At 36.4% G+C, this 26,466-nt stretch overlaps 1 protein-coding gene and 1 pseudogene across 1 annotated transcript; both read left to right on the top strand.

Annotated features, from left to right (window-relative positions):
- Positions 1-22,885, top strand: LOC149166417 (phosphatidylinositol 4-kinase beta 1-like). The gene is made up of 4 exons (XM_089430159.1): positions 1-216; positions 359-430; positions 546-603; positions 21,957-22,885. The coding sequence occupies exons 1-4, from the start codon at positions 1-3 to the stop codon at positions 22,883-22,885; spliced, it is 1,275 nt and encodes a 424-aa protein (XP_089286285.1).
- Positions 22,886-23,083: 198 nt separating this feature from the next.
- LOC149166416 (diacylglycerol kinase 1 pseudogene) lies at positions 23,084-24,986 on the top strand (annotated as a pseudogene).
- The last annotated feature ends 1,480 nt before the right edge of the window (positions 24,987-26,466 follow it).

Below are 26,466 nucleotides of genomic sequence, written 5' to 3'. Positions count from 1 at the left end.
ATGGCTGGGGTTGTGTTCAATGACGACAACATGCAAGAAGGCAGTGTTGTTCCTGAGGCTCCTCAGCCTCCGGCAGAATCCAGTCAGCGCGAGGTGCTTGCTTGTGAGCCGGTTCATCATCCAGGTAGCATCCTGAATCTGGGAATTCCTCCAGATGGTGGTATCGAGGGGAATGCAGATAATGAATTCATCACATGGATTGCCTCTTCCAGCCAGGTGGAAAAGGATGCGCCCGACTCTCCGCAACATGTCTAATGATTCTGGTCCAATGCCTACGGGTGGCACTCTTGCCTTTGCTCTGTTTTATTTTATGTTATGCGTCTATGTTTTGGGTCTCTGGTTACTGTTCTTGTCTCAGTTCTTGTTTTTGTATCGGTGCAAGCCAATATTATCTGATGAGCAGCAACAAATCATGGCTCAGCAAGCCTTGGTTTTGCTTTAGTTTTGTTTATGGCGGGAATGACAGAATGATTATTAGCAAAGCCATAGTAGGCGATAGTACTGTTGTGCTAGACACAGAACTGGATTATTTTCTTGTATGTCAGGGTCTTACAAATCATGTTTCGAAGTCTCTCAATCCTGAAAGGGCGGATAGAAGGATCTGTATGTCTCAGAATCTCTGGTTGAGGGCTGGCTTCTGCCCCCTCTGAGGTCTCAACCTCCTTGTACACATTTTTTCTCTTTTTTAATAGAAATAGTCTTTACATAGAATATATATATATATATATATATATATATATATATATATAGATATATATATATATATATATATATATATATATATATATATATATATATATATATATATATATATATATATATATATATATATATATATATATATATATATGAATAAATCATTCTCTAAACCTTCCAAAAAAGCTTTATCGCTAATTTTACCTTAGCAAATTTTGACTTATCTGTTGCTATGTCATGTAATTTGTATTGGTAATTTTCTAGTGGAATCAATTGGCCACCAGAATCTCTTAAGGAAGAAAGTCCATTTTGTTGGAGAATAGAAAACATTCTATGGAACTTCTTGATTTGAGCTTCTATGTTTTGATATTTATTTTCTAGCTACAACATTAAGTTTCTTTTTATTAATACCTTCCTAACTTCTAGGATTGTTTCTGTGCTATCTTCAATTCCCAAATCTTCAAGCTCATCTTTGGCTTTTGAGTTCAACACTTTGATGATCCTTCTTGCTTCTCCTGGTTCATGGTCTAGTTCTTCTTTGATTTATGTTTTGATTTCTTTTTCTCTATGTACCAGTTGTTCTTGTTCAAAAATTATTTCAATAGATGTCCACAACTCTGAAATGGTTGAATTGATATCAATCCAGATTTTTTCTTTTGCTTCAGATAATGTTTGTGCACTGGTTGATTCATCTATGTACTTTTCAAGTTGTTTAGTTAGCTTGAAATTCTTCTGTATTTCTAAGATATATGTGTTATTTGCCTTGCGTTTATTTTCTTCCATCCTTTTTAGTGATGCCTTTAATTTCTCTATTTCAACATTTTGTAAGGACAGATCTCCCATAGGCTTTGATAACTTGTAAGTGGCTTCTTCACTGGTTGACTCTATTTGCACTGAAGAAATTCCTGCACTCATTTGTTGTTCCTTCTCTTTTAAGAGTATTTCCATCTTTGCTTCCATTTTTGGAATGTGAATATTTTGTTCATGAATCATCCGCAACACATTTTCCTTTTCCTTTTCCAATTTCCCCACCTCCTGAGTTTGAGAATGTTTTGTTGTTGGTAATTTTAGCTGCTTTCTTAATGCTTGAATATTTGCATTCCTGCTCTTAATGATTTATTTAGCATCATTAACATCATTAGGATCTAATTCTAATTTAATTATGATATCTTCTAATCCTTTTATCTTTTTATCTTTAGCTAATGAGGACAAATCTTCTAGCTTAAGATGAGAATGGATATTTTTTAGAGAAGCTTGCAACTTTGAAGTTGTCATGGAAGAGCTTGTCAAAGAGGAATAAATCATCTCACCTGCCTATTTATGTAGACCAATTTGTTCTATTAGATGAATCTTCTATGAATAAAAAAAAATTACAGAATTCTTGTAATATTCTGCACTCTTCGGAACTGGAACCTTTCACTCAAGAAATACCAATTGAAATTTCCCACTGTCATGGCCTAATGCAAACAACAGCCTTGTTTGAGTGGTAGAAGGCTGTTGCCAAAATTCAGAATAAGTATAAGTCTTCAGTGCTTCATTATTTTTCTCCATTTCTCTGAATCTTGCAAAAATACTTTGCTATCCTAAAGGAGAAGCAGGGGATTCAGGAATTGTTTCTTCAGGTTGTTGTAGAGAATACATTGGCTCGCTTGATAGTACAATTATAGTAGATTCTTTTGGATCTCTTACCTTTGATTATTATTCTTCTAGATTCATTGTTTTTCTCATTTTAAAAACTTTGAATTTCATTGGTTTGAAACCTAAACCTGTAGGAGACATGCTCTTAGCTAGTCTTTTCAATTATTTTTCCTTTAACCTTGGAGTCTCTAGAGTTGTTTGGCTAGAAATTTGCTACTTAACTTCTTGCAATGTGTTTTCGTCCCACACCTCTTGATTTTCATATTGCTCAATTTATTGTTTTGATATATGAGTATAGGGAGTTGACATCTGTTTAGTTCTCATGAATAAAAATACTCCCAGAGGATCATAAGGTCAGCTGAAACTTAGCTTGAATTTCATTTGTCTCAATAAATAACCAACTTCCTTTTCTGTTGCTCTAGTTTTAACTATAAATTGGAAATTTATATGGGGGCAATTCACAACCATAAACTTTGATTTTTGTAAAATTTTGATAAATATACCAAACCCCTACTTTTGTTTGCTCACTAAGATGCAAGATTCTTTTAATTTCTGTGGATATCCTTGGAACTACATCACTGCTAAGGAGAAACAATGACATATATAAAAATTGATTCACAAAATCACTGAAAGAATATTCCTCTAAATTTTTCCCGATCAAAGAAGTCCAGTGGATAATAGACTATGGTCTTTTGTGTGAATCCATCTTTTTTTGTGGGATTTTGAATCCTTTTTATTGGTGATACAAGAATAGATATACCAATATTAATTGATGTTTAAAAGACCCTTCAACACTAAATTTTAGAAACTTTTCATGGATAACATCTGACAAAAACTGACTAAAATTAAAATGGGTTGAAGGTTTTTTTCCAAATGAAAACACTGACTAGACTCCTAAGATTACTTCATAAACCCACTGATATTTTTGGTAACCTAACATACAAGAAGCCATGGAAACAAATATCTGGACATGTATGGAAATATAACAGAGGAATATGGCAGATTAGTTCGAGGTAATTATGAATTTTCAGATAGAAAAGACTCCAAAATATGAGATCGCTGCTAAAAGTTAAGTTTTTGATAAATTTCCATCAATGAGTCAACTAAAAATGGATGAAAAGAACTTTGAGGGTTTATCTGCAAATCTTGGCAAATTGACTCTAAGGTTATGGAAAACAAAATCTCATTATTTTGGGAAACTATGCATCTTTGGCTTGGAAGGTAGTGACTTTCACACCAGGTAACGAACTCGGGAAAATGATGAGTTTGGGGGAAAATAAATTGGGGTAATAGAGGCTCCCAGAAACATAATTCATCACTAGCATCCTCGAATTTCTGAAATGTGCAATTATGCATCTCATAGAAATCAAATTCACACTGGATTTCTATGATTTTAAATTGGGTATTGACCAGAGGGAATTCGTCCAAATTGGGTACAGGAGGTAGAATTGGGCTTTCAATGGTTAACTTAGATTTACCCTTTTCACTAACCATTTGAAAGATAAAAAGAACAAAGAATTCTTGAAAGAGAATACCCGTTGTACTAGCGATTGATAGCACTAGTTATTTGCTGCAATTCGATGATTGGGTGTCACTGAGTACTATGGAAAACAATGGCATAATACAAAATAATGTGCTTGATAGAAGTCAACTTGGATTTACAAATGAGTTTTAAATGAATGTAGTTTGAATAGTCATTATTGGCATGTCCATAAATGATAATCGGGACATTGGCAGGAAATAATTAATAACTTAACAGTCAAATTGTTAAATTATTGAGCAATGTAATGGAGGTCATTTTGGGAGAAATGGTGGCAGTGTGCGAAAATGGCGGAGGGCAGAGGCAGTTTGTGGGGGCGGGGGCCGCAGGGGGGGTGGGGGGGAAGGGTAGCATTGATAAGCGGTTTATGGAGGTGGGGGGGGGGTGGTGGCAGGCTCATAATCGCTGAAAGGTTGACATGTACAGTAAAAGCAAGACCATTTTGCAGAACCCCCTCCCTTCACCCCACACCCCTCCCCTTCATTAACTATTGGGAGTGCGAGGGGTCCCACAATCGTTCATTGACCTTTAATGTGAGCAGAGGTGATATGGAGCATCCAAAGCTGCTCGTGCGATAATTTCTTAAGTGGCATTTTATTTTTAAATGAAGAAAAATAAATATTTAAATAAAACATTCACACCAAAATCACTCTAAAGTGACATTTAACATAATTCGCTTTTATTACAAAGTGTATGAACGAATTAACTTATTTTTTTGAAAACTATACAATTTAAAAGGATTGCATAGGTAAAATTAAGTTACAACATCTACTCCATTTGGGGATTGCTTCCCCCTACGGGATTTAGAAAATGTGCAAATCCATGTGCCTTCTCCTTGGGCTATGGAATCACTGTCATAGAAAAACCATACTTGTATGGAAAATATAAATGAAACCGGATATATACAATGTTTATGAGAGAAACACACTGAGTACTAGATATAGTGCTTTAAATATTGTTCACTGAATGGCAATGGGAAATATTCTCCCTCCATGTAACATGCCTAGGAAAAAATCCATGTAAAAAAAGATAAGACCAAGGTCATGGGACAATTATTTTAAGCTAAATTGTCGGAAAAACATTTTAATGGGTGTTCATTTTAGTTATCAAAATGGAAATTTTGGCAATTTATTTATGAAAATAATGGAAATTATGAGAAAAGGAAGGTGAAAGGTCACAGGTTGCATGTGAGGAGGAAAATGAAAGAAAAATAATGGAAATTGAAGAAATTAGAGGTCTCACTGATAAAAATATTTCTAAGAAGTAGTTGGCAAAATTTTATGAGCGGAACCTTTGGTCAGTTCAGTTTTGGAGCTCTCATTTTCTACTCTCTCATACTTTTGGAAACTTTAGAGTTTTCTTGGAGCACTCTTGGAGGAATCTGGCATACTTGAGATTTGGAGAAAGAAGGAAAATGAAAGCAAGAAAGCGCAAGAGGACATCGAGATCAACAACTACAACAGGTTTGCTTGAAGGCACTGAGTTTCATGTATGATTTCTTTGCTAGTTTTGGCATGCATGGTATATGCATGTGGTTTATTGGTTATGATTTGTCATTGGGATGGAGGAATGCCTTGATTGACAATAGTTTTTCCTAACCTTACCATTTCCTGTATAGCCATGGCGTTGTGGGTTTCATCTCTGTTTTCTAGTTGGTTCTCATGTCCCTTTAGTTGTGGGTTGAGTTATTAGTTCCTTGAGCCTTAGTTGGAAAAACACTTTGGAAGCCCTATAACAACTTGGATTGAGTTACTCGTCTTGGAGCCTTGGTAGGAAAAACACTCTGGAGCCCTAGTGGGTTATGTTACTAGTCCTGGAGCCTTGGTTAGACAAATGCTCAAGAGCTCCATAGTAGTTGTGGGTTGAGTTACTAGTCCTGGAAGCCTTGGTTGGAACAACTACTCTAGAGCCTTGGACAACTGGGGTATAGACCGATATGGTGATGGTTAGTGATGTCCAACCATGAAGTGGAATCACTGGTTGAGGGTTGAGGTGGTTTGGCCTATGGAAGCCCTAGTTTTGTTTTATTTGGATTGCTCCATGAGATCCCACATTCATGGTTGGAATATGGCATGAGGATGACTGGATGAAAGAGAGATTTGGTTCAGCCTAGTCTATGGTCAGGTGGTTCATGGAAGTCACAAACTTGGTTTCATTTTGCATATGTTAATAAGAGCTCCTTCTCCTTAGTATTTTATGTGTAAATGTATTGGTCCATATGTGGTTTTTATAGATGTCATATCCTTGTTATTTATGTTGGCTATATGTTGGTTATGAGTATGTAACAATGTAAACTTTGAAACGGGAATTGATACGATTACCCGTTTCATGGATGTAGAAAAGAATGACCCGATTTTGAAAAGTGGAAATGCAGAATATACTTCTTCTTTTTTTCAGAGCATATTTTTGACACTTTAAATTTTTTTAATGTATCAAGTGTGGATATTTTTTTAAATGTTACATTTTTTTATATTTTAAATTTTTTATGTCAATTTTATTTGACATTAAAAAAGTAAATATAAAAATATATATAGAAAAGGACAAAAAAAGATTAAAAAAATGTAAAAAGAAAATAAAAATAAAAATTATCTCATAAACCATAAAAAAAACTTGGAAAAAAAAGATAAAAATACTATAAAATTAAGTAACTAAAAATTAAAAAATTAAAAAATTAAAAAAAAACATTAACAACAAGCTAAAAATAAATAAAAACAAACTAAATTAAAAAAAATAGAAAATTAAAAGGAAAAACAAAAAAAAATTAAAAACTATTAACATTAATATTAAAAAAAAAACCAAAATATACTCAAATTAAAAAAAAAAAAAACACACCAAAAATCAATTAAAATTAAAAAAATATATTTTTGAAAAAAAAATTCGAAAAACATTTTATCTATCTATCTATCTATCTATCTATCTATCTATCTATCTATCTATCTATCTATCTATCTATCTATATATATATATATATATATATATATATATATATATATATATATATATATATATATATATATATATATAGATAGATATTGGATTTAAAGGAAAAAAGCCATTTGAAAAAAAACATACATTTTTATTGTTAAAAAAAAAAAATTAAGATTTTAAAAATATTTATGTTATCGATTTAAAAAAAAAAAAAAAAAATTTAAAATGCATTTTAAAATAAAAGAAAAACATATATTTTTTTGATTTAAACCAAAAAAAACATTTAAAATTAAAAAAACGAAATATACTTTTGATTAAAAAAAAAAACATTTAAAATATTTTAAAATTTAAAAGATTTAAAATATATATATATATATATATATATATAATTAATTAATTAATTAAAAAAAACATTTAACATTTAGTTTTTTCGTTTTTAAAAAATACATTTAACATTTATAAGAAGAAATTTTGGCGTAAATCACATTCAGAAAATCATTGTCGACGCGTTTCGAACCAACTAGTGTGGTTCATCGTCAGGACAAGTTGAAGAAACAGATCCAGCTTTGCATGTTAAATAGTCTGAGCAGAGCCTCCAACAGCTAACTTGACCAACGGCTAATTTTGACTTAAGGATCAAAGCCATAAAATTAATTTTATAATTTAAAGGAAGTTAGCTAGTTCAGTGACCATACCTTTAAAAAAACAATATATATATATATATATATATATATATATATATATATATATATATATATATATATATATATATATATATATATATATATATAATTTTAATCAATGTTTAAGTTAATAGTTAGCTAAAAAGGTATCTTTTAATAATTAAAAAATTATAGGTTATTTGTAACTTAAATGGGATTTAGTTATATGTAAGTAATTTAAGATAATAGTTAGTTAGAATACATATATAATAGAACGAGAAAATTAATAATAATAATAATAATCTATATATATATATAATAAATAAATTTAACTAAGAGCATAGCTGGTAAAGGTTAAAGTTAGTTGAAAAAAATAATAAAAAATAAATAAATAAATAAAAATAAAAAATAAAAAATCAAACATAAAAATAAAAATAAAATAAAATAAAATAAAATAAATAATGATAATAATACAAATATATATATAAGAATACCTGAAAAAAAGGCGGGGTTATTTAATAAAAAGAATATTAGTTAAGATTTTATTTATTAATATCTATCAGGAAAAATAAATAGAAAGAGCGACACAAAATAAAAAGAAGGAGAAGGATAGGAAAAAGACCATTAGAAAACCACAGAGCAAGAAGGATAAACCCTACAAGGAAGGAAAAGACAAGGCACTAGGGGGGACAATGAAAGCTCGAAAGGAAAAAAAAAAAAAAAAAAGAAGGGAGGTGGGGGGAAGGAAAAGAAAGACTAGGAAGAAAGGGCATGGATCCAACAACTACTGATCTTTCAACCGTCATTTCTATTGAGATTGTTAGGCCTTCTTTCAATCTCAATAGCCTCCCTAAATTTATGATGATGGAAATGAACAACTTTGGCAATAACCTTGGCCTTCTCTATACAAACCAGATGCTTGGTCTTTTCCGCATGCTCCGCTAACGCGGAAGACTTGGTTCTCCCATGTCTTAGGTCAGCTGCATGTTCGCTGATCCTCTAATGGATGGAGTGCCCTGTTTCCCCGATATAGGGGGTCCCACAAGAACAAGGGATCAAGTAGACACCCTTCATGTCCTTAGGGTCAACAGGATCTTTCACCAGTCGGAGGGATTTATGAATGGTGTTGAGGGAATATCATACGTCCTAAGGATCCAAGCAATCTTGTCCGTGGTTCCTTGGACATAGGGAAGATGGACACCTAGTCGGTTCTCCTTCGGTTCTTTTTTAATTAATGCATTTTTAGAGGCCTTAAGGAAAGCCTTCTGACCTAGGCCCCTACTATAGCCATTCTCCATAAAGACATTAAGGAGATGGGATCTTTCCTTGTCAAAGCTCTCATTATCAGAAATCCTAAGGGCACGAGTAGCGAGGGTGTTAAGAACACCCATCTTTTGAGCAGGGAAATGATGGGAATCAGCATGAAGATACTGCTCAGTATGCGTTTTCTTCCAGAATACTGAGTGGGAGAGAGAGTCGTCCTTATTCTTAGATATAAGAATATCCAGGAAAGGGAGGTAAACATTGACCTCTTTTTCCATGGTGAACTTAATGGAAGAGGACTGACAGTTGAGGTGATTGAAGAAGAGATCCAGTTCCTATTGGCCATGGGACCAGATGACATTAGTGTCATCTACATACCTTTTCCACAGCTTGGGAAGGATACGAGTCGAGGCTAAAGCTTTGGCTTCGAAATCTTCCATAAAAAGATTCGCAACAATAGGGGAAAGGGGGGAGCCCATGGCAACACCGCAGGTCTGTTCAAACAACTCACCCTCGAAACAGAAGAAAGTGGAAGTGAGAAAAATCTCAACCAGATGCGCGGTATCGGGATCTGTTAGGCGATAGATCACTTCCAAGGCCTCCTTTATAGGGATGCAAGTATAAAGGGAGACCACATCAAAGCTGACGAGAATGTCATCGGAGCCAAGCTTAATGTCCTTAAGCTCTTTAATGAAGGATGTAGAGTCTTTCACGAAGGACTCCGTACAACCAACCAGGGGCTTAAGCTTAAGGGCAAGGAACTTAGCAAGAAGGTAGGTCGAACCACCAATGGTGTTGACGATAGGCCTTAGAAGGATTCCTTCTTTGTGAATCTTCGGCAACCCATAGATCCTAGGAGTAATGGGACTACTCTCAATGATTTTATGGCAAAGGGAACTCACCGAGCTATCGACATTAAGCTTGGCTCCGATGACATTCTCGTCAGCTTCGATGTGGTCTCCCTTTATACTTGCATCCCTATAAAGGAGGCCTTCGAAGTGATCTATCGCCTAACAGATTCCGATACCGCGTATCTGGTTGAGATTTGTCTCACTTTCACTTTCTTCTGTTTCGAGGGTGAGTTCTTTCAACAGACCTGCGGTGTTGCCATGGGCTCCCCCCTTTCCCCTATTGTTGCGAATCTTTTTATGGAAGATTTCGAAGGCAAAGATTTAGCCTCGGCTCATCTCCTTCCCAAGCTGTGGAAAAGGTATGTAGATGACACTAATGTCATCTGGTCCCATGGCCAAGAGGAACTGGATCTCTTCTTCAATCACCTCAACTGTCAGTCCTCTGCCATTAAGTTCACCATGGAAAAAGAGGTCAATGGTTGCCTCCCTTTCCTAGATATTCTTATATCTAAGAATAAGGATGGCTCTCTCTCCCACTCGGTGTTCCGGAAGAAAATGCATACTAAGCAGTATCTTCATGCCGATTCCCATCATTTCCCTGCTCAAAAGATGGGTGTTCTTAACACCCTCGCTACTCGTGCCCTTAGGATTTCTGATAATGAGAGCTTTGATAAGGAAAGATCCCATCTCCTTAATGTCTTTATGGAGAATGGCTATAGTAGGCGCCTAGGTCAGAAGGCTTTCCTTAAAGCCTCTAAAAATGCGTTAATTAAAAAAGAACCGAAGGAGCGCCGACTAGGTGTCCATCTTCCCTATGTCCAAGGAACCACGGACAAGATTGCTTGGATCCTTAGGAGGTATGATATTCCCTCAACACCATTCGTAAATCCCTCTGATCGGTGAAAGATCCCGTTGACCCTAAGGACATGAAGGGTGTCTACTTGATCCCTTGTTCTTGTGGGACCCCCTATATCGGGGAAACATGGTGCTCCATCCATCAGAGGATCAGCGAACATGCAGCTGACCTAAGACATGGGAGAACCAAGTCTTCTGCGTTAGCGGAGTATGCGGAAAAGACCAAGCATCTGGTTTGTATAGAGGAGGCCAAGGTTATTGCCAAAGTTTCTCATTTCCATCATCATAAATTCAAGGAAGCTATTGAGATTAAAAGAAGGTCTAACAATCTCAATAGAGATGACGGCTGGAAGATCAGTAGTTGTTTGATCCTTGCCCTTTCTTCCTAGTCTTTCTTTTCCTCCCCCCCCCCCTTTTTTTGTCCTTTCGAGCTTTCGTTGTTCCCCCTGGTGCCCTGTCTTTTCCTTCCTTCTAGGGTTTATCCTTCTTGCTCTCTGGTTTTCTAATGGTCTTTTTCTTGTCCTTCTCCTTCTTTTTATTTTGTGTCGCTCTTTCTATTTATTTTTCTTGATAGATATTAATAAATAAAATCTTAACTCATATTCTTTTGATTAAATAACCCCCTGCCTTTTTTTCAGGTATTCTTATATATATATTTGTATTATTATCATTATTTATTTTATTTTTATTTTTTAATTTATTTATTATTTTCTCGTTCTATTATATATGTATTCTAACTAACTATTAACTTAAACACCAATTAAAATTATTATATATATATATATATATATATATATATATATATATATATATATATATTTTAAAGGTATGGTCACCGAATTAACTAACTTCCTTTAAATTATAAAAATGATTTTATGACTTTGATCCCTAAGTCAAAATTAGCCGTTGGTCAAGTTAGCCGTTGGAGGCTCTGCGCAGACTATTTAACATGCAAAGCTGGATCTGTTTCTTCAACTTGTCCTGACGATGAACCACACTGGTTGGTTCGAAATGTGTCGACAATGATTTTTTGAATGTGATTTACGCCGAAATGTCTTCTTATAATTGTTATGGATCACAGAAGCCTCAATTCATTACATTTAACATGTTTTAAAAAATATATATATTTTTTTAATTTAAAAAAAATAAAATAAAAAAAAAAATTGGCCGTCGTCCATCCACCTGTGGGGCTCGCAGCCCTAGACATGCAGCTCCGCCGCCCAAGGCCACGCCCCCACGAGAAGTCGAGCAGCTGTCAACCCCACCCTAGAAGATCAAAAGTATCTCTCTGTTTTAACTAGCTCAAAGAAGAAAATTAATATAGCCAAGATTAGAACGAACTCTCATGAGCTCCATAGTGAAATAGGTCGTTGGGCAGTTCCTAAAACACCATGGATAGAAAGGTTCTGCCATCTCTGGGAGAATACAAACATCGAGGATGAAAATCACTTCCTCTTAGAGTGCCCCGTGTACAAACACATTAGATCTTAGTTTCAAAATCTTTGTTGCAACACTGACCTTCCTAGCCTTTTACATTGTCAAAATTACAGTGAGCTCAGGAGGCTTCTCTCCAAGTTTTTTGAGCATAGGAATAAAATCTTAAATCAAACTAAATAATTTCCATTTCTTTAGGTCCGATAGACCAAAGTTTGGTCTCAGACGTTAACCATAATCATCATCAAATAAAATATATTTTTAAATTTTAAATGTGTTTTTTTTTTGTAAATCGAAATTTTAAATTTTAAATTTTTTAATATAAAATTTTAAATGTTTTATTTTTTATTTTTAATAAATAATATAATATTTTTTTTTTGTTAATTTAAAATGTTTTTTAACTATAGAGTTAGGTAAAGTGTGTTTCTTTACCATTGTACATTTTGTAACTTACAATCCGACGGTCACAATATGTAGTGATCCGACGATTCATTCTCTCCTCGGTATTACCGACACTTGATCCGTGGCTTGACACCCGATTGGTCCATGATTTCTATTTAAATCGCATGGAGGGTCATTTGTAGGGTAATCTGTGCATGAGAGAAACATATGTAAATTTTCATTCTTTTATTAATAAATTGCCTGAAGTGGCCGCGTTGGCTCAGGCCGTGGACTGTTTCCCTCTTTGAGGGTTTTAACCACGTCAAAATACTAGCGTATTGATCTATGATCTGGTTGTGAGCGGTGTCCTTTGGTGTTCTGTCTGAGGAACTTACCCTGTAAATTCCTACATGGTATCAGAGCTATTTGAGGGCCATGTTCGTTGGTGATCCAAATCTGAAGCCGGTAGAACTGCATCCGACTGCCGTTTCCTAGATCTGCTTTTTTTTACTGCTTTCGGGCCAAGAGGACTGCTCCGTTGTGTTGGGAGCATCTATTCTAGTGAGGAACCCCTTTCGTTTCACGCGAAAAGGTTTCCGGTAGCCCTAGCTGTGTCTTTTTTAAGATCTGGAGGTATACAGTGTTTACTTGCAGTTTACAGTTATTTTCTCTCTGTTTATTTCGATTTCGGTTTATTTAGCTTTTTTATTACCGGATCTATACCTTTCATTTCTGCGTATGCTCTTTGCTCTACGACTCTGTGCGATCTGGGCAAATCAGAAACAGAAAGGAAGGATTTTTCTCATGTGTATGCTCTTTTCCTTGCGCCTTAGGGTGATCTCGGAAAATCAGAAACATTGAGGAAAATATTTATTTTTTCGGCTAAAGCTAACTTCGAGCTGTAAGGTTCGTTTTCTTTACATGTCCGTGTTGGGTTTTGTGTTTTTTGTTTTGTAGGGAAAAATAGTTTTCTCAAAGCAAGCACGCAACCCAAAGCCCCCCCCCCCCCCCCCCCTCTCTCTCTCTCTCAAATTTTTTGTATAGATCAATTGGCTCAAAGCTATTTTAAGAGAGTAGAGTTCTTGGGTTCAAGTCTCCATTTTGTGGGGGTGGACTTTTTCATTTCCGCACATTCCCACACTTCGTCGGCAACTTCAACAACTTTTTTTCAAAAAGCCATAACTTCTTCATCCGGAAGCCGTTTTCAGAGCCGTTTTTTTTAAACCAGCCTAATTTTTCGAGACCTATCCATTGGAACACTTATTTTCAACATCTTTAGCTTCAGTTTCCATTGAAATGGAAATTCAATACCAAGTTACCCTTGACAGCACCAACTACTTCCAATGGTTGTCCTACATTGAGGATTTACTTAGAAGTAAAGGTCTCTACAGAATATCCTCAGGCCAAGAAAAGAAACCGAATGATGAAGATAAGGCTGCTAAATGGGAAAATAGGCAAGATCAAGCACGTAGATTGATAGGGATGTCTATTTCTCCAGATCTTAGATTCCATATTGCAGAACTTGATACTCTTGATGAAGCCATGAAACAAATCAATAAAGTTTTTGGGATTAAAAATGAACTTAGAGCCCATCAACTTGAAAATGAGTTGCTTACATTGAACCCTAATAATTTTTCTTGTATTAAAGATTTCTTGTCCAAGTTCAAGACCCTTAGATATCTCTTGGAAGGTGTTAAGGTTAAGAAAGAAGATAGTAACCTTATCTATTCCATTCTTACTAAGTTGGGACCAGCCTACTCTGTGTTTGTTTCCACCTTCCATTCTACAAGAGAAGCCTTCATTTCTCAAGGAACAGACTACAAGTCCCCTTCCTTTGACTCTTTTTGTGATTCTTTAATAAGAGAACAAGAAAAAATCTTACACCTTGGTCTTCCTAATCTTGGAAACTCTTCCAAGAAAGCGTTAGCCGCCCAGCAGCAACCAAATTCAAAGAATCCTAAGAAGTCATATCCTAAAGAATGGTCCTAAACCAAACAAGGGTCCTAAGAAATTTCAGCCCCAAAATGAAAAATCATTTCAACAAAATGATAAGACAAATAAAAACAAAAGGAAGAAGACTGATAGACATTGCAATTTTTGTAATCGAGATGGCCACTTAGAATCAAAATGCTTTAAGAAGATGGAAACCTTGGAAGCAGCAATGAAGAAGCATAACATCCATTTGGGGCAATCTTCAACTTCAACTTCATCTTCAGGAATGGAACTTTCTGCATGTGGTTGTCAAGCATCTCGGTCTGGCTGTGCATTAAATGTATCTTCTTCTTCTCATTCTCATGAGTGGCTCATTGATTCTGGAGCTTCTTATCACATGGCCAAAAACAAAGCCATGTTTTCTTCTTTAAATGATTGTAACACCAAAAATATATATGTTGGTGATGATATATCTCTTAGTGTTGTAGGGACTGGAACTGTTCATCTAGACAATGGTCAGTTTAATGATATATTATGTGTTCCAACCTTATCCTGCAACCTTCTATCTGTATATCAGATAACTCATTCAGGTGAAGGTAAAATCATTGAATTTTCACCTCATGATGTTGTAATCAAGGACTTAAAAGATCCTAAACAGGTTTTGGCTACTGGCATTGTTGATGATTCTACAAGGTTGTATAAGTTTCACAACTTTGGGTCATCAAATCTTCCCTCAGTATTTGTTGCTCATAACGATGAAGTGAGCAAACTTTGGCATGAGCGATTTGGTCACTTAAACTATTGCTCCCTTCAGCATCTATGTAAAGAAAATATGGTGACAGATCTTCCTACTGTATCTTGCAGAGATGGTGTTTGTTCCGGATGTGTACTCGGAAAACATCATCGAGACAGTTTTGAAAAACATGCCTCTTGGCACGCCTCAGCCCCTTTACAGCTTGTGCATAGTGATTTATGTGGTCCACTTCCTGTTGCTTCATTCTCTGGCTGCAAGTATTTCTTAACTTTCATTGATGATTTCTCCAGATGCACTTGGGTATACTTCTTAAAACTCAAGAGTGAAGTATTTAACACATTTTTGGCCTTCAAGGCCTTTGTTGAAAAACAATCTGGACATCAAATTCTTAAGCTAAGATCTGATAATGGCAGAGAATATGTTAAAAACACATTCATCAACTTTTGCACTAAGAATGGAATTCAAATGCAACATACTGTTCCATATACTCCACAACAAAATGGTGTAGCTGAAAGGAAGAATCACACCTTAAAGGAAATGGCTAATTGTATGCTACAATCTAAAGGACTTGGTCTTAGTTTTTGGGCAGAAGCAATTAACTATGCAAATTACATAATAAATCGCACTCCTACTAAGGCTTTAAAGAATATCACTCCAGAAGAAGCATGGAGCTCAATCAAACCAGATGTAAGTCACTTTCGTGTTTTTGGAAGTGAAGCGTGGGTCCATATTCCAGATGAAAAGCACAAATCTTTAGAACCTAAGAGTGAAAAATGTACTTTTGTTGGATATTCTGAAGATGTCAAAGGCTATAGACTTATTCCATTTAAGTCCAAAAATGTTATCATTAGAAGAGATGTAAAATTTGATGAAAATATATCGGCCTGCGAGCCTAGTCCGGCGGATGTGCCACCTCTCCCTATCTCTTCTACTTTTGAAAACATTTCTTCTTCAGATGATGAAAGTGAGGATGACAATCCTTCCCCACCATCTCAGGATCCTCCTTCAACTCCTCAGCTTCCAAAATGGGTTCGTGCTACTCGAGATGCAGCAGGTGATCTTGCCGATGATCCTACAGATCAGCGATGCACACGTTCTCAGTTTGACAGAGCCTCTTCTTTACTGGCTCAAGCTCCAGTAAATTATGATCCTGACACCTTTGCAGAAGCTTCAGGCCATCCAGATTGGGAAGAAGCTATGAATGAAGAATATCATTCATTATTGGCAAATGATACATGGGATCTTGTTCCTCTACCAAAGGGACGAAAACTTGTTAGATGCAAATGGGGTTACAGAACCAAGTATGGACCAGATGGGAAAGTTGATAAACATAAAGCTCGTCTTGTTGCTAAAGGTTTTTCACAGGTTGAAGGCATTGACTACACTGAAACCTTCTCCCCTGTTGCCAAAATGAACTCTATCCGCCTTGTTCTTTCCCTTGCTGTCTTGCTCAAATGGGAAGTCCATCAGATGGATGTTAAATCTGCCTTCTTGCATGGGGACTTGCATGAAGAAATCTACATGGAACAACCCATTGGCTTCATAAAAATAGACTCCAGCCTTGTATGTCGGCTTAAGAAATCCCTTTATGGTCTCATGAAAGCTCCTCAAGCTTGGTATGCCAAAATGGATAGCTTTCTTTTAGAATCTGGCTTTTCTAGGTGTCATTCTGACAATACTGTCTACACCAAGAAAGTGGGCAAGTCTCTTATCATTCTTGTTCTTTACGTTGATGATCTTATCCTTACCGGTAGTGATCCCAACCTTATCAACCATGTGAAGTCTAGCCTTAAAAGGAAGTTTGAAATGACAGACTTAGGACACTTACATTATTTTATCAGTCTTCAAGTCTTGCAATCCAAGGAAGGTATTTCCCTTTCTCAGTCCAAGTATGCCTGTGATATTCTATGTCACTTTCACATGGAAGACTGTAAGCCAGCCCCTTCTCCCTTTCAGTTTGGAGTCAAACTTTCAGTCACTTGTACTTCTCCTGAAGTTGATGCTACCTTATACTCTCAACTTGTAGGAAAACTTTTGTATCTAACCCATACTCGTCCTGACCTTTCCTTTGCTGTTGGCCTTGTTGCTTGGTTCATGCAAAACCCCCGTGAAAGTCATTGGAAAGCAGCTTAAAGAATACTTCGTTATGTTCGAGGTACAATTCAGTTTGGGATTCATTACAGTGCCGAAGCATCTCCTCTATTGGTTGGTTTCACTGATTCCGATTGGGTTGGTGACCCTGATGATCGTAAGTCTACTGTCGGTTATGTGTTCACTCTTGGTTCAGGACCTATTACATGGGCTTGCAAGAAACAAGGTGCCATTTCTCTTTCATCAGCAGAAGCAGAGTATCGTGGTGTCATAGAAGCTAGTAAGGAAGCCTTGTGGCTTCGTCAGATCCTGTCAGAGTTTGGCTTTGAGCATTAGCATCCGACTACACTTTGGTGTGATAATCAAAGTGCCATTCAGCTATGCAAAGATCCAGTCCAGCATTAGCGCAGCAAACACATTGAACTGCACATGCACTTCATCAGAAAGCTCATTCACGACCATGTTCTTGAAGTGCAATATTGTTCAACAGATGATCAAGTTGCAGACATCTTCACAAAGGCTCTCACAGAGGCGAAGTTCACTAAACTTCGATTTATGGTTGGAGTTCAGGAAGTTGTCACTAAGGGGGGATAGACTCTAGTGCCTTCTTCCTTCTCCTATTGTGTCATATTTGTAAATCCTTCAATCCTATCCCAAGTTGTTCTTAAGGGGGGATGTTAGGATATTCCGACAAATAGGAGATAGTTAAGTACAACTTGGTCTAGTATAGAGTTAGGTAAAGTGTGTTTCTTTACCGTTGTACATTTTGTAACTTACAATCCGACGGTCACGATATGTAGTGATCCGACGGTTCATTCTCTCCTCGGTATTACCGACACTTGATCCGTGGCTTGACACCCGATTGGTCCATGATTTCTATTTAAAGCGCATGGAGGGTCATTTGTAGGGTAATCTGTGCATGAGAGAAACATATGTAAATTTTCATTCTTTTATTAATAAATTGCCTGAAGTGGTCGCGTTGGCTCAGGCCGTGGACTGTTTCCCTCTTTCAGGGTTTTAACCACGTCAAAATACTGGTGTATTGATTTGCGATCTGGTTGTGAGCGGTGTCCTTTGGTGTTCTGTCTGAGGAACTTACCCTGTAAATTCCTACATTGTTTTTTTTTTTTTGTATTTTTATTTTTATTTTAGTTATTTATTTATTTATTTTTAATTTGAAAATATGTATATTTTAAAAAAATTTAATTGTTTTTTGGTTTTTGGTTTTTTTTTTTTTTTTTGATATCTTTTTTTTTTTTTTTTTTTAGGTTTTGTTTTAAATGTTTTTAATCTTAATTTTAGTAGTTTTTTTTGTGAATTTTCTATTTTTTTTTTAGTCTAGTTGCTTTTTAAAAAAATTATATTTTTACTTAATTTTATAGTTTTTTTTAATTCTTTAATTTTATTTTTTTCAATTTTTTTTTATTTTATGTTATTTTTTATGGTATACCAGACTAAAAAAAATAAAATGTAATTCTTTTTGTATTTTAATTCTTATATTTTATAGGTTAATTTTGTTTTTTTTGTTTGTTTGTTTGTTTGTTTTTTCACATTTTTATGATTGATTTTATTTTTTTTAATGTTGGATTTTATTTTTTTTTGTGTTTTTTTGTATATTTGTTTTTTTAATTTTATGTTTTGTTTTTAATATATATTTTTATTTACATTTTGCATTTTTTTTTTTATTCTTTTTCATTGTTTGAATTTTTGTTTTTATTTTTAGCTTTATGTTTTCATTATTCTTTTGAAATTTTAATGTTTTTCAGAGTCATGATAAAATCTTTTACACCATTATTTCAAAATGTTGAAAATTTACTCTAGAAAAAAAAATGTTATTCTAGCATAAACACTTTTCGTTTTGATTGTGTTTTTTGTACAATTTTTGCACAAAAATTTGGTTTTCATTGCCATTTTTAAAACATGTTAAAAATTTACCCTAGAAAAAAAATTGTTATTCTAACATGAACACTTTTCGTTTTGAGGGTGTTTTTTGCACAAAAAATTTGTTTGCACTGCCATTTTTAAAACATATTGAAAATTTACCCTAGAAAAAAAAAGTGTTATTCCATCATCAACACTTTTTGTTTTGAGGGTGTTTTTTTCACAAAAAATTGGTTTTCATTGTCATTTTTTAAAACATGTTGAAAATTTACCCTAGAAAAAAAGTGTTATTCTAGTGTTAACACTTTTAATTTTTAGCACTATTTTTCATGTTTTTTTGAGGGTTTTTTGGCTAGAGCTCCCATTTTGAGTTTATAATTCTTGTTTCAAAGTTTACATTGTTATGTTTTATGACAAAGATGAGGTACGGATCTCATCATGTTTCAATTAGTAAATGAATGAACAATGAATATGTGACTTAATATATGATAATGCAACTAATGTGATAAGACATCAATCTTATTTACGATTCTTAGATAAGTATGAGATCCCTATGCTCAGATCTATTGATATGACCTGTAGATTGCATATTTGTGACATGTTTGACGAAATTTTTGTCATGGCTAGGAGGGGCCAGATCAAGTCTTTGTTCAAGTATTTGTATTAGTATCATTGTTTTGATGTTATTTTTCATTTCTAAAAGTTTCATAAAGTTCTTGGCAGTGGTCTGAGTCTTGGCTCTGAAAAAGTGGCACAAAATTTGGGGTTGCAGGTTCAAAACTAGCTGAAAAATTCTCCAGTCACTGGCATGCCCTTGCTATGGGAGTGAATGTAGGGTCTCAGTTGCATGCATGCCCATTTCATGGGAGCGGCTAAGGCTCTAGGTTAGTAAAATGCTAAGTTGTCTCAAGGGTTGATCACCTAGAAGGGTTGGTTGGCTCCTGAGGGTTCTGTAGCATGTGTAGAAGGTCATATTAGTTGTTTTTTGTCGATTCCACTTCCTTAACTGTACATGGGGAGTTGAATTAGATCATAGTAGCCTCTCATCACATGTTTACTCCAACAAATTGGTTAAATTGTGTAAATGTGGGAGGAGGGTGTTATATAGTGGTATCAGAGCATGATTCAACTCTTGGACTGGATGAGCGGTGTGTCGGTCATGCATACATGTTGATTGCATATGTGTCCTTCTGCTTGGGGTCTATGTTCTTGTTGTGTACGTACGGTGTGTTTTGGGAAAATTTAGTGTTTCTTCAAACGCCTAGCCCTCTAGACCTAGTAGCTAGTCTAGAAACAACAAACAAAGTAATTCATTGTTTTTCCTATAGTTAATAGATAAGAGAAAGAAGAACAAAGGTACTAACTTGTAACTTTCTCTCGATCCCTCTCTCTTTCAACTGATTACGCCACTCCTTTCCGTACTTAACTCGCTTGGAAAGTACCTGCACACAAGCCGAGACAGAAACCCATCAAAGCATACAATAATGATGATCTGTTAACTAAACATATCATAGAATCAAGAATACGATATACATCATATAAACACACGAATGGAAAAAGCTTAGAATTCTTTATTAATAAAAGGAAATATTACAACCCATGTAGATGCATGCTCGATTCAGTGTCATCCTTCCAGCTTCAAACCCTTCTCTCCTCATGAAGCAACATTTCGACATCATTACAATACTCTTACTAATCTCATTCAAACAACATTTCCTTAACTCAAGAAATTCCAACCTAGACCAGCCTTTGAATGCTTGGTCAATTTATAGCTGAATGGAGGAGGTTAAGCCATAAATGGTCTTCATGAATTCTTTGCCAAAATTAGAAAGTGGTTCCATGGAGGAAGGGATAATGGATTAAGGTTCATTCATCCTCTTCCTCATCCAAAAGCGAGCTCAATCCATCTGGAAACTTCCAGAAGCATCCATTGGATGAGGAATCCAATGGATTCATTTCAAAAATTCGATGAATCTCACTCAGCGTAGGTGAAACAAAGGTCAATTGCGCTGCAGTGCACCCAGACAGTGCAATTCCTGCATTACAATGTAGCCTGATAAAGGGCCACCTATGCTGATCTCCTTAGGGACATTTTTTGGATGAATGGTGACATGGAAACTCTTGGGAGGCAAGCATGATGTAGGTTAACTTCATTAGGGAATGAAAACAACTGAATTAGGGATTGATGGACCCTAATAATACAGATCTGGAAGTCGGGGTTGATGTGCCCAAATTGTCCTGTAACAGTTGCCCCCTAAAGCATGAAGTCGAAAATAAACATGTCGAGTGAGATGCTTTACCACTTGGAGAGAAGGTTTCGAAATGGAAGGAGACCTGCATCAGTTACAATACAAATATCATGATACTTTTATTTTTCTCACGAACTAGCTGAGGGAAGGCATACCCATGCTCAGCTTATAAACTTTCATTACATGTACAAATATAGTTGTCTATAGATATAGACCCATGAATGGATGACCATGAATGTAAGGCCATTTGTACATTTGATATAGTACTCCTGAAAATATATCGTAGCTCAGATGGATGAAACTAGATCCGAGGTCTTCAATCTCGTCCAATTTTTCACTCAATGTACAAGTCTAACCATGTGAATAGATGATCTGAGGTCAAACATGGAGAGACATCATTTGATTACCAGCCAATGATGTAAGCCGTTAACAGTTACGAGAGGAATCACCGGTAATGATTGTTATCACTTAAGAATTCTAATTTCAAAACCGCTCACATTAGTATGACGGTGTCAAATTTGTTCAAAGGTTATTATGTGCCACAAAGCTCTTTAGGTGATTTCGTAGCGCATAAGTCAGTTTTAGGTGTTTTCGCAGCGCAACATGTTCTGGTGATTTCGTAGTGAAACACAGCCTAAGTGATTTTGTGCTGATCCATAGCAAATCTCACCCAGCTGTCATACTTATCAGAATCCATTGTGTTTTAGATCGTTAGGTGTCGTGGTACTGGCACATGTTGCAGTTGTTGCTGAGAAGGAGACAAAGGGTTCTGTTTATAATCTGCATGCATTTAATGGAAAGTTGCTTGCTGGCATCAATCAAAAGACTCTGGTGGCCAGCCAAAGGCAACAGATGCATTAGCAGGGGAGCTATGGGAGGTGAAAAAGGAAAGGATCAGAAAGGCTTCTATCTATGGGAAATTACCTGGCTGGGATCTCCGCTCTATTATTGTGAAAAGTGGTGATGATTGCAGGCAGGAGCATCTTGCTGTGCAGCTTATTTCTCATTTCTATGATATTTTCCAGGAGGCAGGGCTACCGCTTTGGTTGCGTCCTTATGAAGTTCTTGTTACTTCTTCGTATACTGCTTTGATCGAAACGATTCCAGACACAACATCATTACATGCTATTAAAAGCAGGCATCCAAACATCACAAGCTTGCGGGAGTTCTTTACAGACAAATACAAGGAAAACTCACCTTCTTTCAAGCTTGCTCAGAGAAACTTTGTTGAGAGCATGGCTGGATATTCCATATTGTGCTACCTACTTCAGGTGAAAGATCGACATAATGGAAACTTGTTGATGGATGAGGAAGGACATATCATATATATTGATTTTGGTTTTATGCTATCCAATTCTCCTGGTGGTGTGAATTTTGAAAGTGCTCCCTTCAAGTTGACTCGAGAACTTCTAGAGGTAATGGATTCTGATGCAGAGGGTAGTCCGAGCGAGTTCTTCGACTATTTCAAAGTCCTATGCATTCAGGGATTTTTGACATGTAGAAAACATGCAGAACGGATCATATTGCTGGTTGAAATGTTGCAGGACTCCGGTTTCCCATGTTTTAAAGGTGGACCAAAAACAATACAAAATTTGCGAAAGCGCTTTCATTTAAGTTTGACAGAAGAGCAATGTGTTTCTTTGGTTCTATCTCTCATCAACAACAGTTTAGATGCCTGGAGGACAAGGCAGTATGATTATTACCAACGTGTGCTGAATGGTATCTTGTGAGAATTTATATTGCTCGGGCGCATTTCATTCTCAGGTTTCTGTTTTCCGTTAGCCATCTCTGTTGAGGAGCTTTTGCTTCACCTTCAGGAGGATACAGATATCTTGACACGAAACAGCCTTCACATAAAGAACGGTTATTTCCTAGCATTGCTCGAAATCAAGGCACAGGACTTCGCAACCGACAAAGCGAAACAAGTTTTGAATGGATAGCTTCAAGGCGTTTGTCGGAGTCCCTGAGTTCTCACGATCAAGTTTTTATGACTCCAGTTTATTTGTGTCGGCGTTGCTACTCTCTGCGTTGGTGGGGGTTGTAGCTATTGCCTATGTTATTTTACAATGGAAAAGAAATATTTCTCTTCGTTGGATGTCAATGAAAGCTGCAGCTAGAGCAACGCGAAAGTCAAAAACAAAGTTGAGAACCCCGGAGGCTCACCATTCGTGGAACCAAGAGTTTGGTTATCGCGGACAACCTTCCACCTGTTGTGTGTGTTTGAAGTCATTTCTGCCACCGCAGTCCCTTGGTCCCGTGGCAATTTCGAATTCTTCAATTCAATGCTGTATTGTTTGTGGCATGGCGGCACATCTGTCCTGTTCTAAGATTGCATCCAGAGATTGTAAATGTGTTGCGCAGGCTGATTCTCAGCAGCTGCTGCATCACTGGACTGAAGTATGGAATGAAATAGAGGACATTCCTGAAACATCTTTTTACTGTACTTTTTGTAAAGAGCCATGCTGTGCTTCGTATCTGGCGGTTTCTCCTATCTGGCGCTGTCTGTGGTGTCAACGTCTGGTTCATATTGAATGTCATACAAAAATGTTAGAAAAATTGGACGTTGTTTGTGATTTGGGTTTTTACAAAAGGCTTGTTATATCACCACTGTGTGTTAAAGATTTAGGTAATAAGACTATTACTGGTGGGCTTTTGTGTTCTATTACCCAGGGAGCAAATGAATTGGCATCCTCTGTTCAGGGCCGTATCAGAAAAAGGCGGCGGAAGAGTAAACGAGGGAATGATTCTTCACTTCAGAATGCTATGAGCAATGGCATATTGGACATTTGTGGAGACAGTACCAAAGATTCACAGCAAGAACTTAATGGAATTACAGGAGGAGACAAAAGGACCAATGATTGTGGAAATGGAAGAGATTCATATCAGGACGATGAAAATAGCAGAGGAGCAGGAGTCAAAGAGGGCCAGACAAAGTGTGCATCAGTAAAGCCCAGCAGTGGTTTGCAGGAGATGAAACAGCAATATGAATTAGTCAATTTACCTCCTGATTGTAGGCCTCTTTTGGTTTTCGTCAACAAAAAGAGCGGTGCTCAACATGGCCTTTCTCTTACAAGGCGCTTAAATATTCTTCTAAACCCTATCCAGGTGTTTGAGCTGAGCTCTAAACAGGGGCCTGAGATGGGTTTGGCCTTGTTTGACCAAGTGCTACACTTCAGAGTTCTTGTTTGTGATGGTGATGGTACAGTCGGTTGGGTGCTTGATGCTATTGAGAAGCACAATTATGAATTCCCCCCACCTGTTGCCATACTCCCTATTGGGACAGGAAATGATTTAGCTAGAGTTTTGTCATGGGGAGGAGGCCTTGGTGCAGTAGAGAGACAAGGGGGGTTAAGTATGGTTCTGCACCATATCGATCATGCAGCAGTTACGATGCTTGATCGCTGGCGAGTCACAATAAGTGGGAAAATATCACAGCAGATTCAGAATGGTGATGGCGATCAATCATTAAAATCCACGAAAGAATATCAGAACAGTGACCAAACGGTGAAATTCTTGAACAATTATCTTGGAATTGGATGTGATGCAAAGGTTGCATTAGACATTCATATCCTAAGAGAAGAAAACCCTGAGAAGTTTTATAACCAGTTTCTGAATAAGCTTTTGTATGCAAGAGAAGGTGCCAAGGACATTATGGATAGAACATGTGCTGATTTGCCTTGGCATATTCGACTAGAAGTGGATGGTGTGGACATTGAAGTTCCTGAGGATGCAGAAGGTGTCCTTGTAACGAACATTGGCAGGTACATGGGAAAAGCTTACAGCACATCAAGGACGTGGCAGTCTGCTCCATTTTGGGTAATTAAAGGATAAAGAACATGGCTAATTACTTCCGAATATCTTTGAGGAAAACAAAGGCATAAAAACAGGGACAGTTTCCTGTTTCTCAGCAGAGGTAAAGGGATACGACATTAAGGACCAGTAAGAAGCTTCAAGCATCCATCACAGCTAAACTAAAAAAGACCAATTGTCAGAGAATGAGCCTGTTTTCTCCTTTTTCTCGTAGGAGCACCATCTTGATTGTAATAAATGCTATGTTCAGCATGATGACGAATTAGAATCCTAATTGTTTTAGGATTCTAGAGCTGTCAATTAGTAGTCAGTTGTATTTATTAGTTAGTTAAAAGGGTTAATAGGTATCATTAGAAGTAGTTTTCGAATTCCCCTCATGCTTGAGGAGGAATATTGATCAGTTAGAATAAGAACTCTATATATAGTTGAAACAGCAATGTAATCAGGGTTGGAAAATTTTATGATACAGCTTGTATTTGGCTTATGTAAAGACTCATTTTCAGTAATATAACTTTGACTTTACTTCTCAGGATTCATGAAGGATTTCTTATGTTCAGAATAGGTGATCTTGTCCTTTCCATAATTTTTACAGTGGTATAGATGTATAATCACTCAGAATTCACTGAATGTGCTCTGATTTCCTGTATGCATTTATAAATTGTGGTCCCATATGAGATATGTTCTGAATGTCTAAATGCTAAGTGCCCTGACTTCTATGTAAGGTTGAGTTCACTATTATATTGAGGTGCTGATGACTCCATAAGCCCAATGGATAGTTGTTTAATGTGTTTCCAGCATTCATATTTGTCATATTTGTTCTATAAGAGTTAGCCATCTAAATCTTTATCAAAATAATTAACCTTTTGAGAGAGCCCTCTCAGGTTGAGGAGGCTAAGCCTCAACCAAAAGTTGGTTTGAAATAGTTACTTAGAGTCAACCTGACCAGCAGCCTATCAGGGTCTGATTTTGAGATAACAATGATAATGCTCAAGGTACTGCAGTACATTTCGCAAGGTGTGAATAAATGATTTGATATCGAAAAATATATGAAATCTTTCGGTCAAAGGCTAGTGATGTCAACCTATCACCGGAAGCGAGAAACCTGCCATTGATGTATGCAAGCATCAAGGTACTGAAGGGGTGTTTCTAAGTCAACTTCTTCGATGATGTGTTGATGCCAACAAGAAGCAACTCGTCGTAGGAGGGCCTTGATGTATCCCACATCAACGACACGAAACGAGGTAAATGATTTTGGAGATGAAACATCGACTGACAACACAAGGTTCAGGAATGGCAGTCATGAAAATGAAGGTTTACTGTATTGTAAAGGATGAAGTTTTGAACTGAATGACTTCTCTTGAACATATCAACAACATTGAAGTGAATTGGTAGCATTGACCCAATACAAAGTGATGGATGGTATGATAGACCAACAGTGTGATAACCATCAAGCTAAATGACCCAACCAACATAGTCATGGTGATGAGGTGAAAGTGTCATG

This window comes from Pinus tabuliformis, chromosome 5_1 (genome assembly GCF_031772625.1).
Source record: "Pinus tabuliformis cultivar Carrire ecotype Pingquan chromosome 5_1, CPIR1, whole genome shotgun sequence".
NCBI classification, from domain to species: domain Eukaryota; kingdom Viridiplantae; phylum Streptophyta; class Pinopsida; order Pinales; family Pinaceae; genus Pinus; species Pinus tabuliformis.
This window is presented reverse-complemented; position numbering and strand designations above follow the sequence as displayed.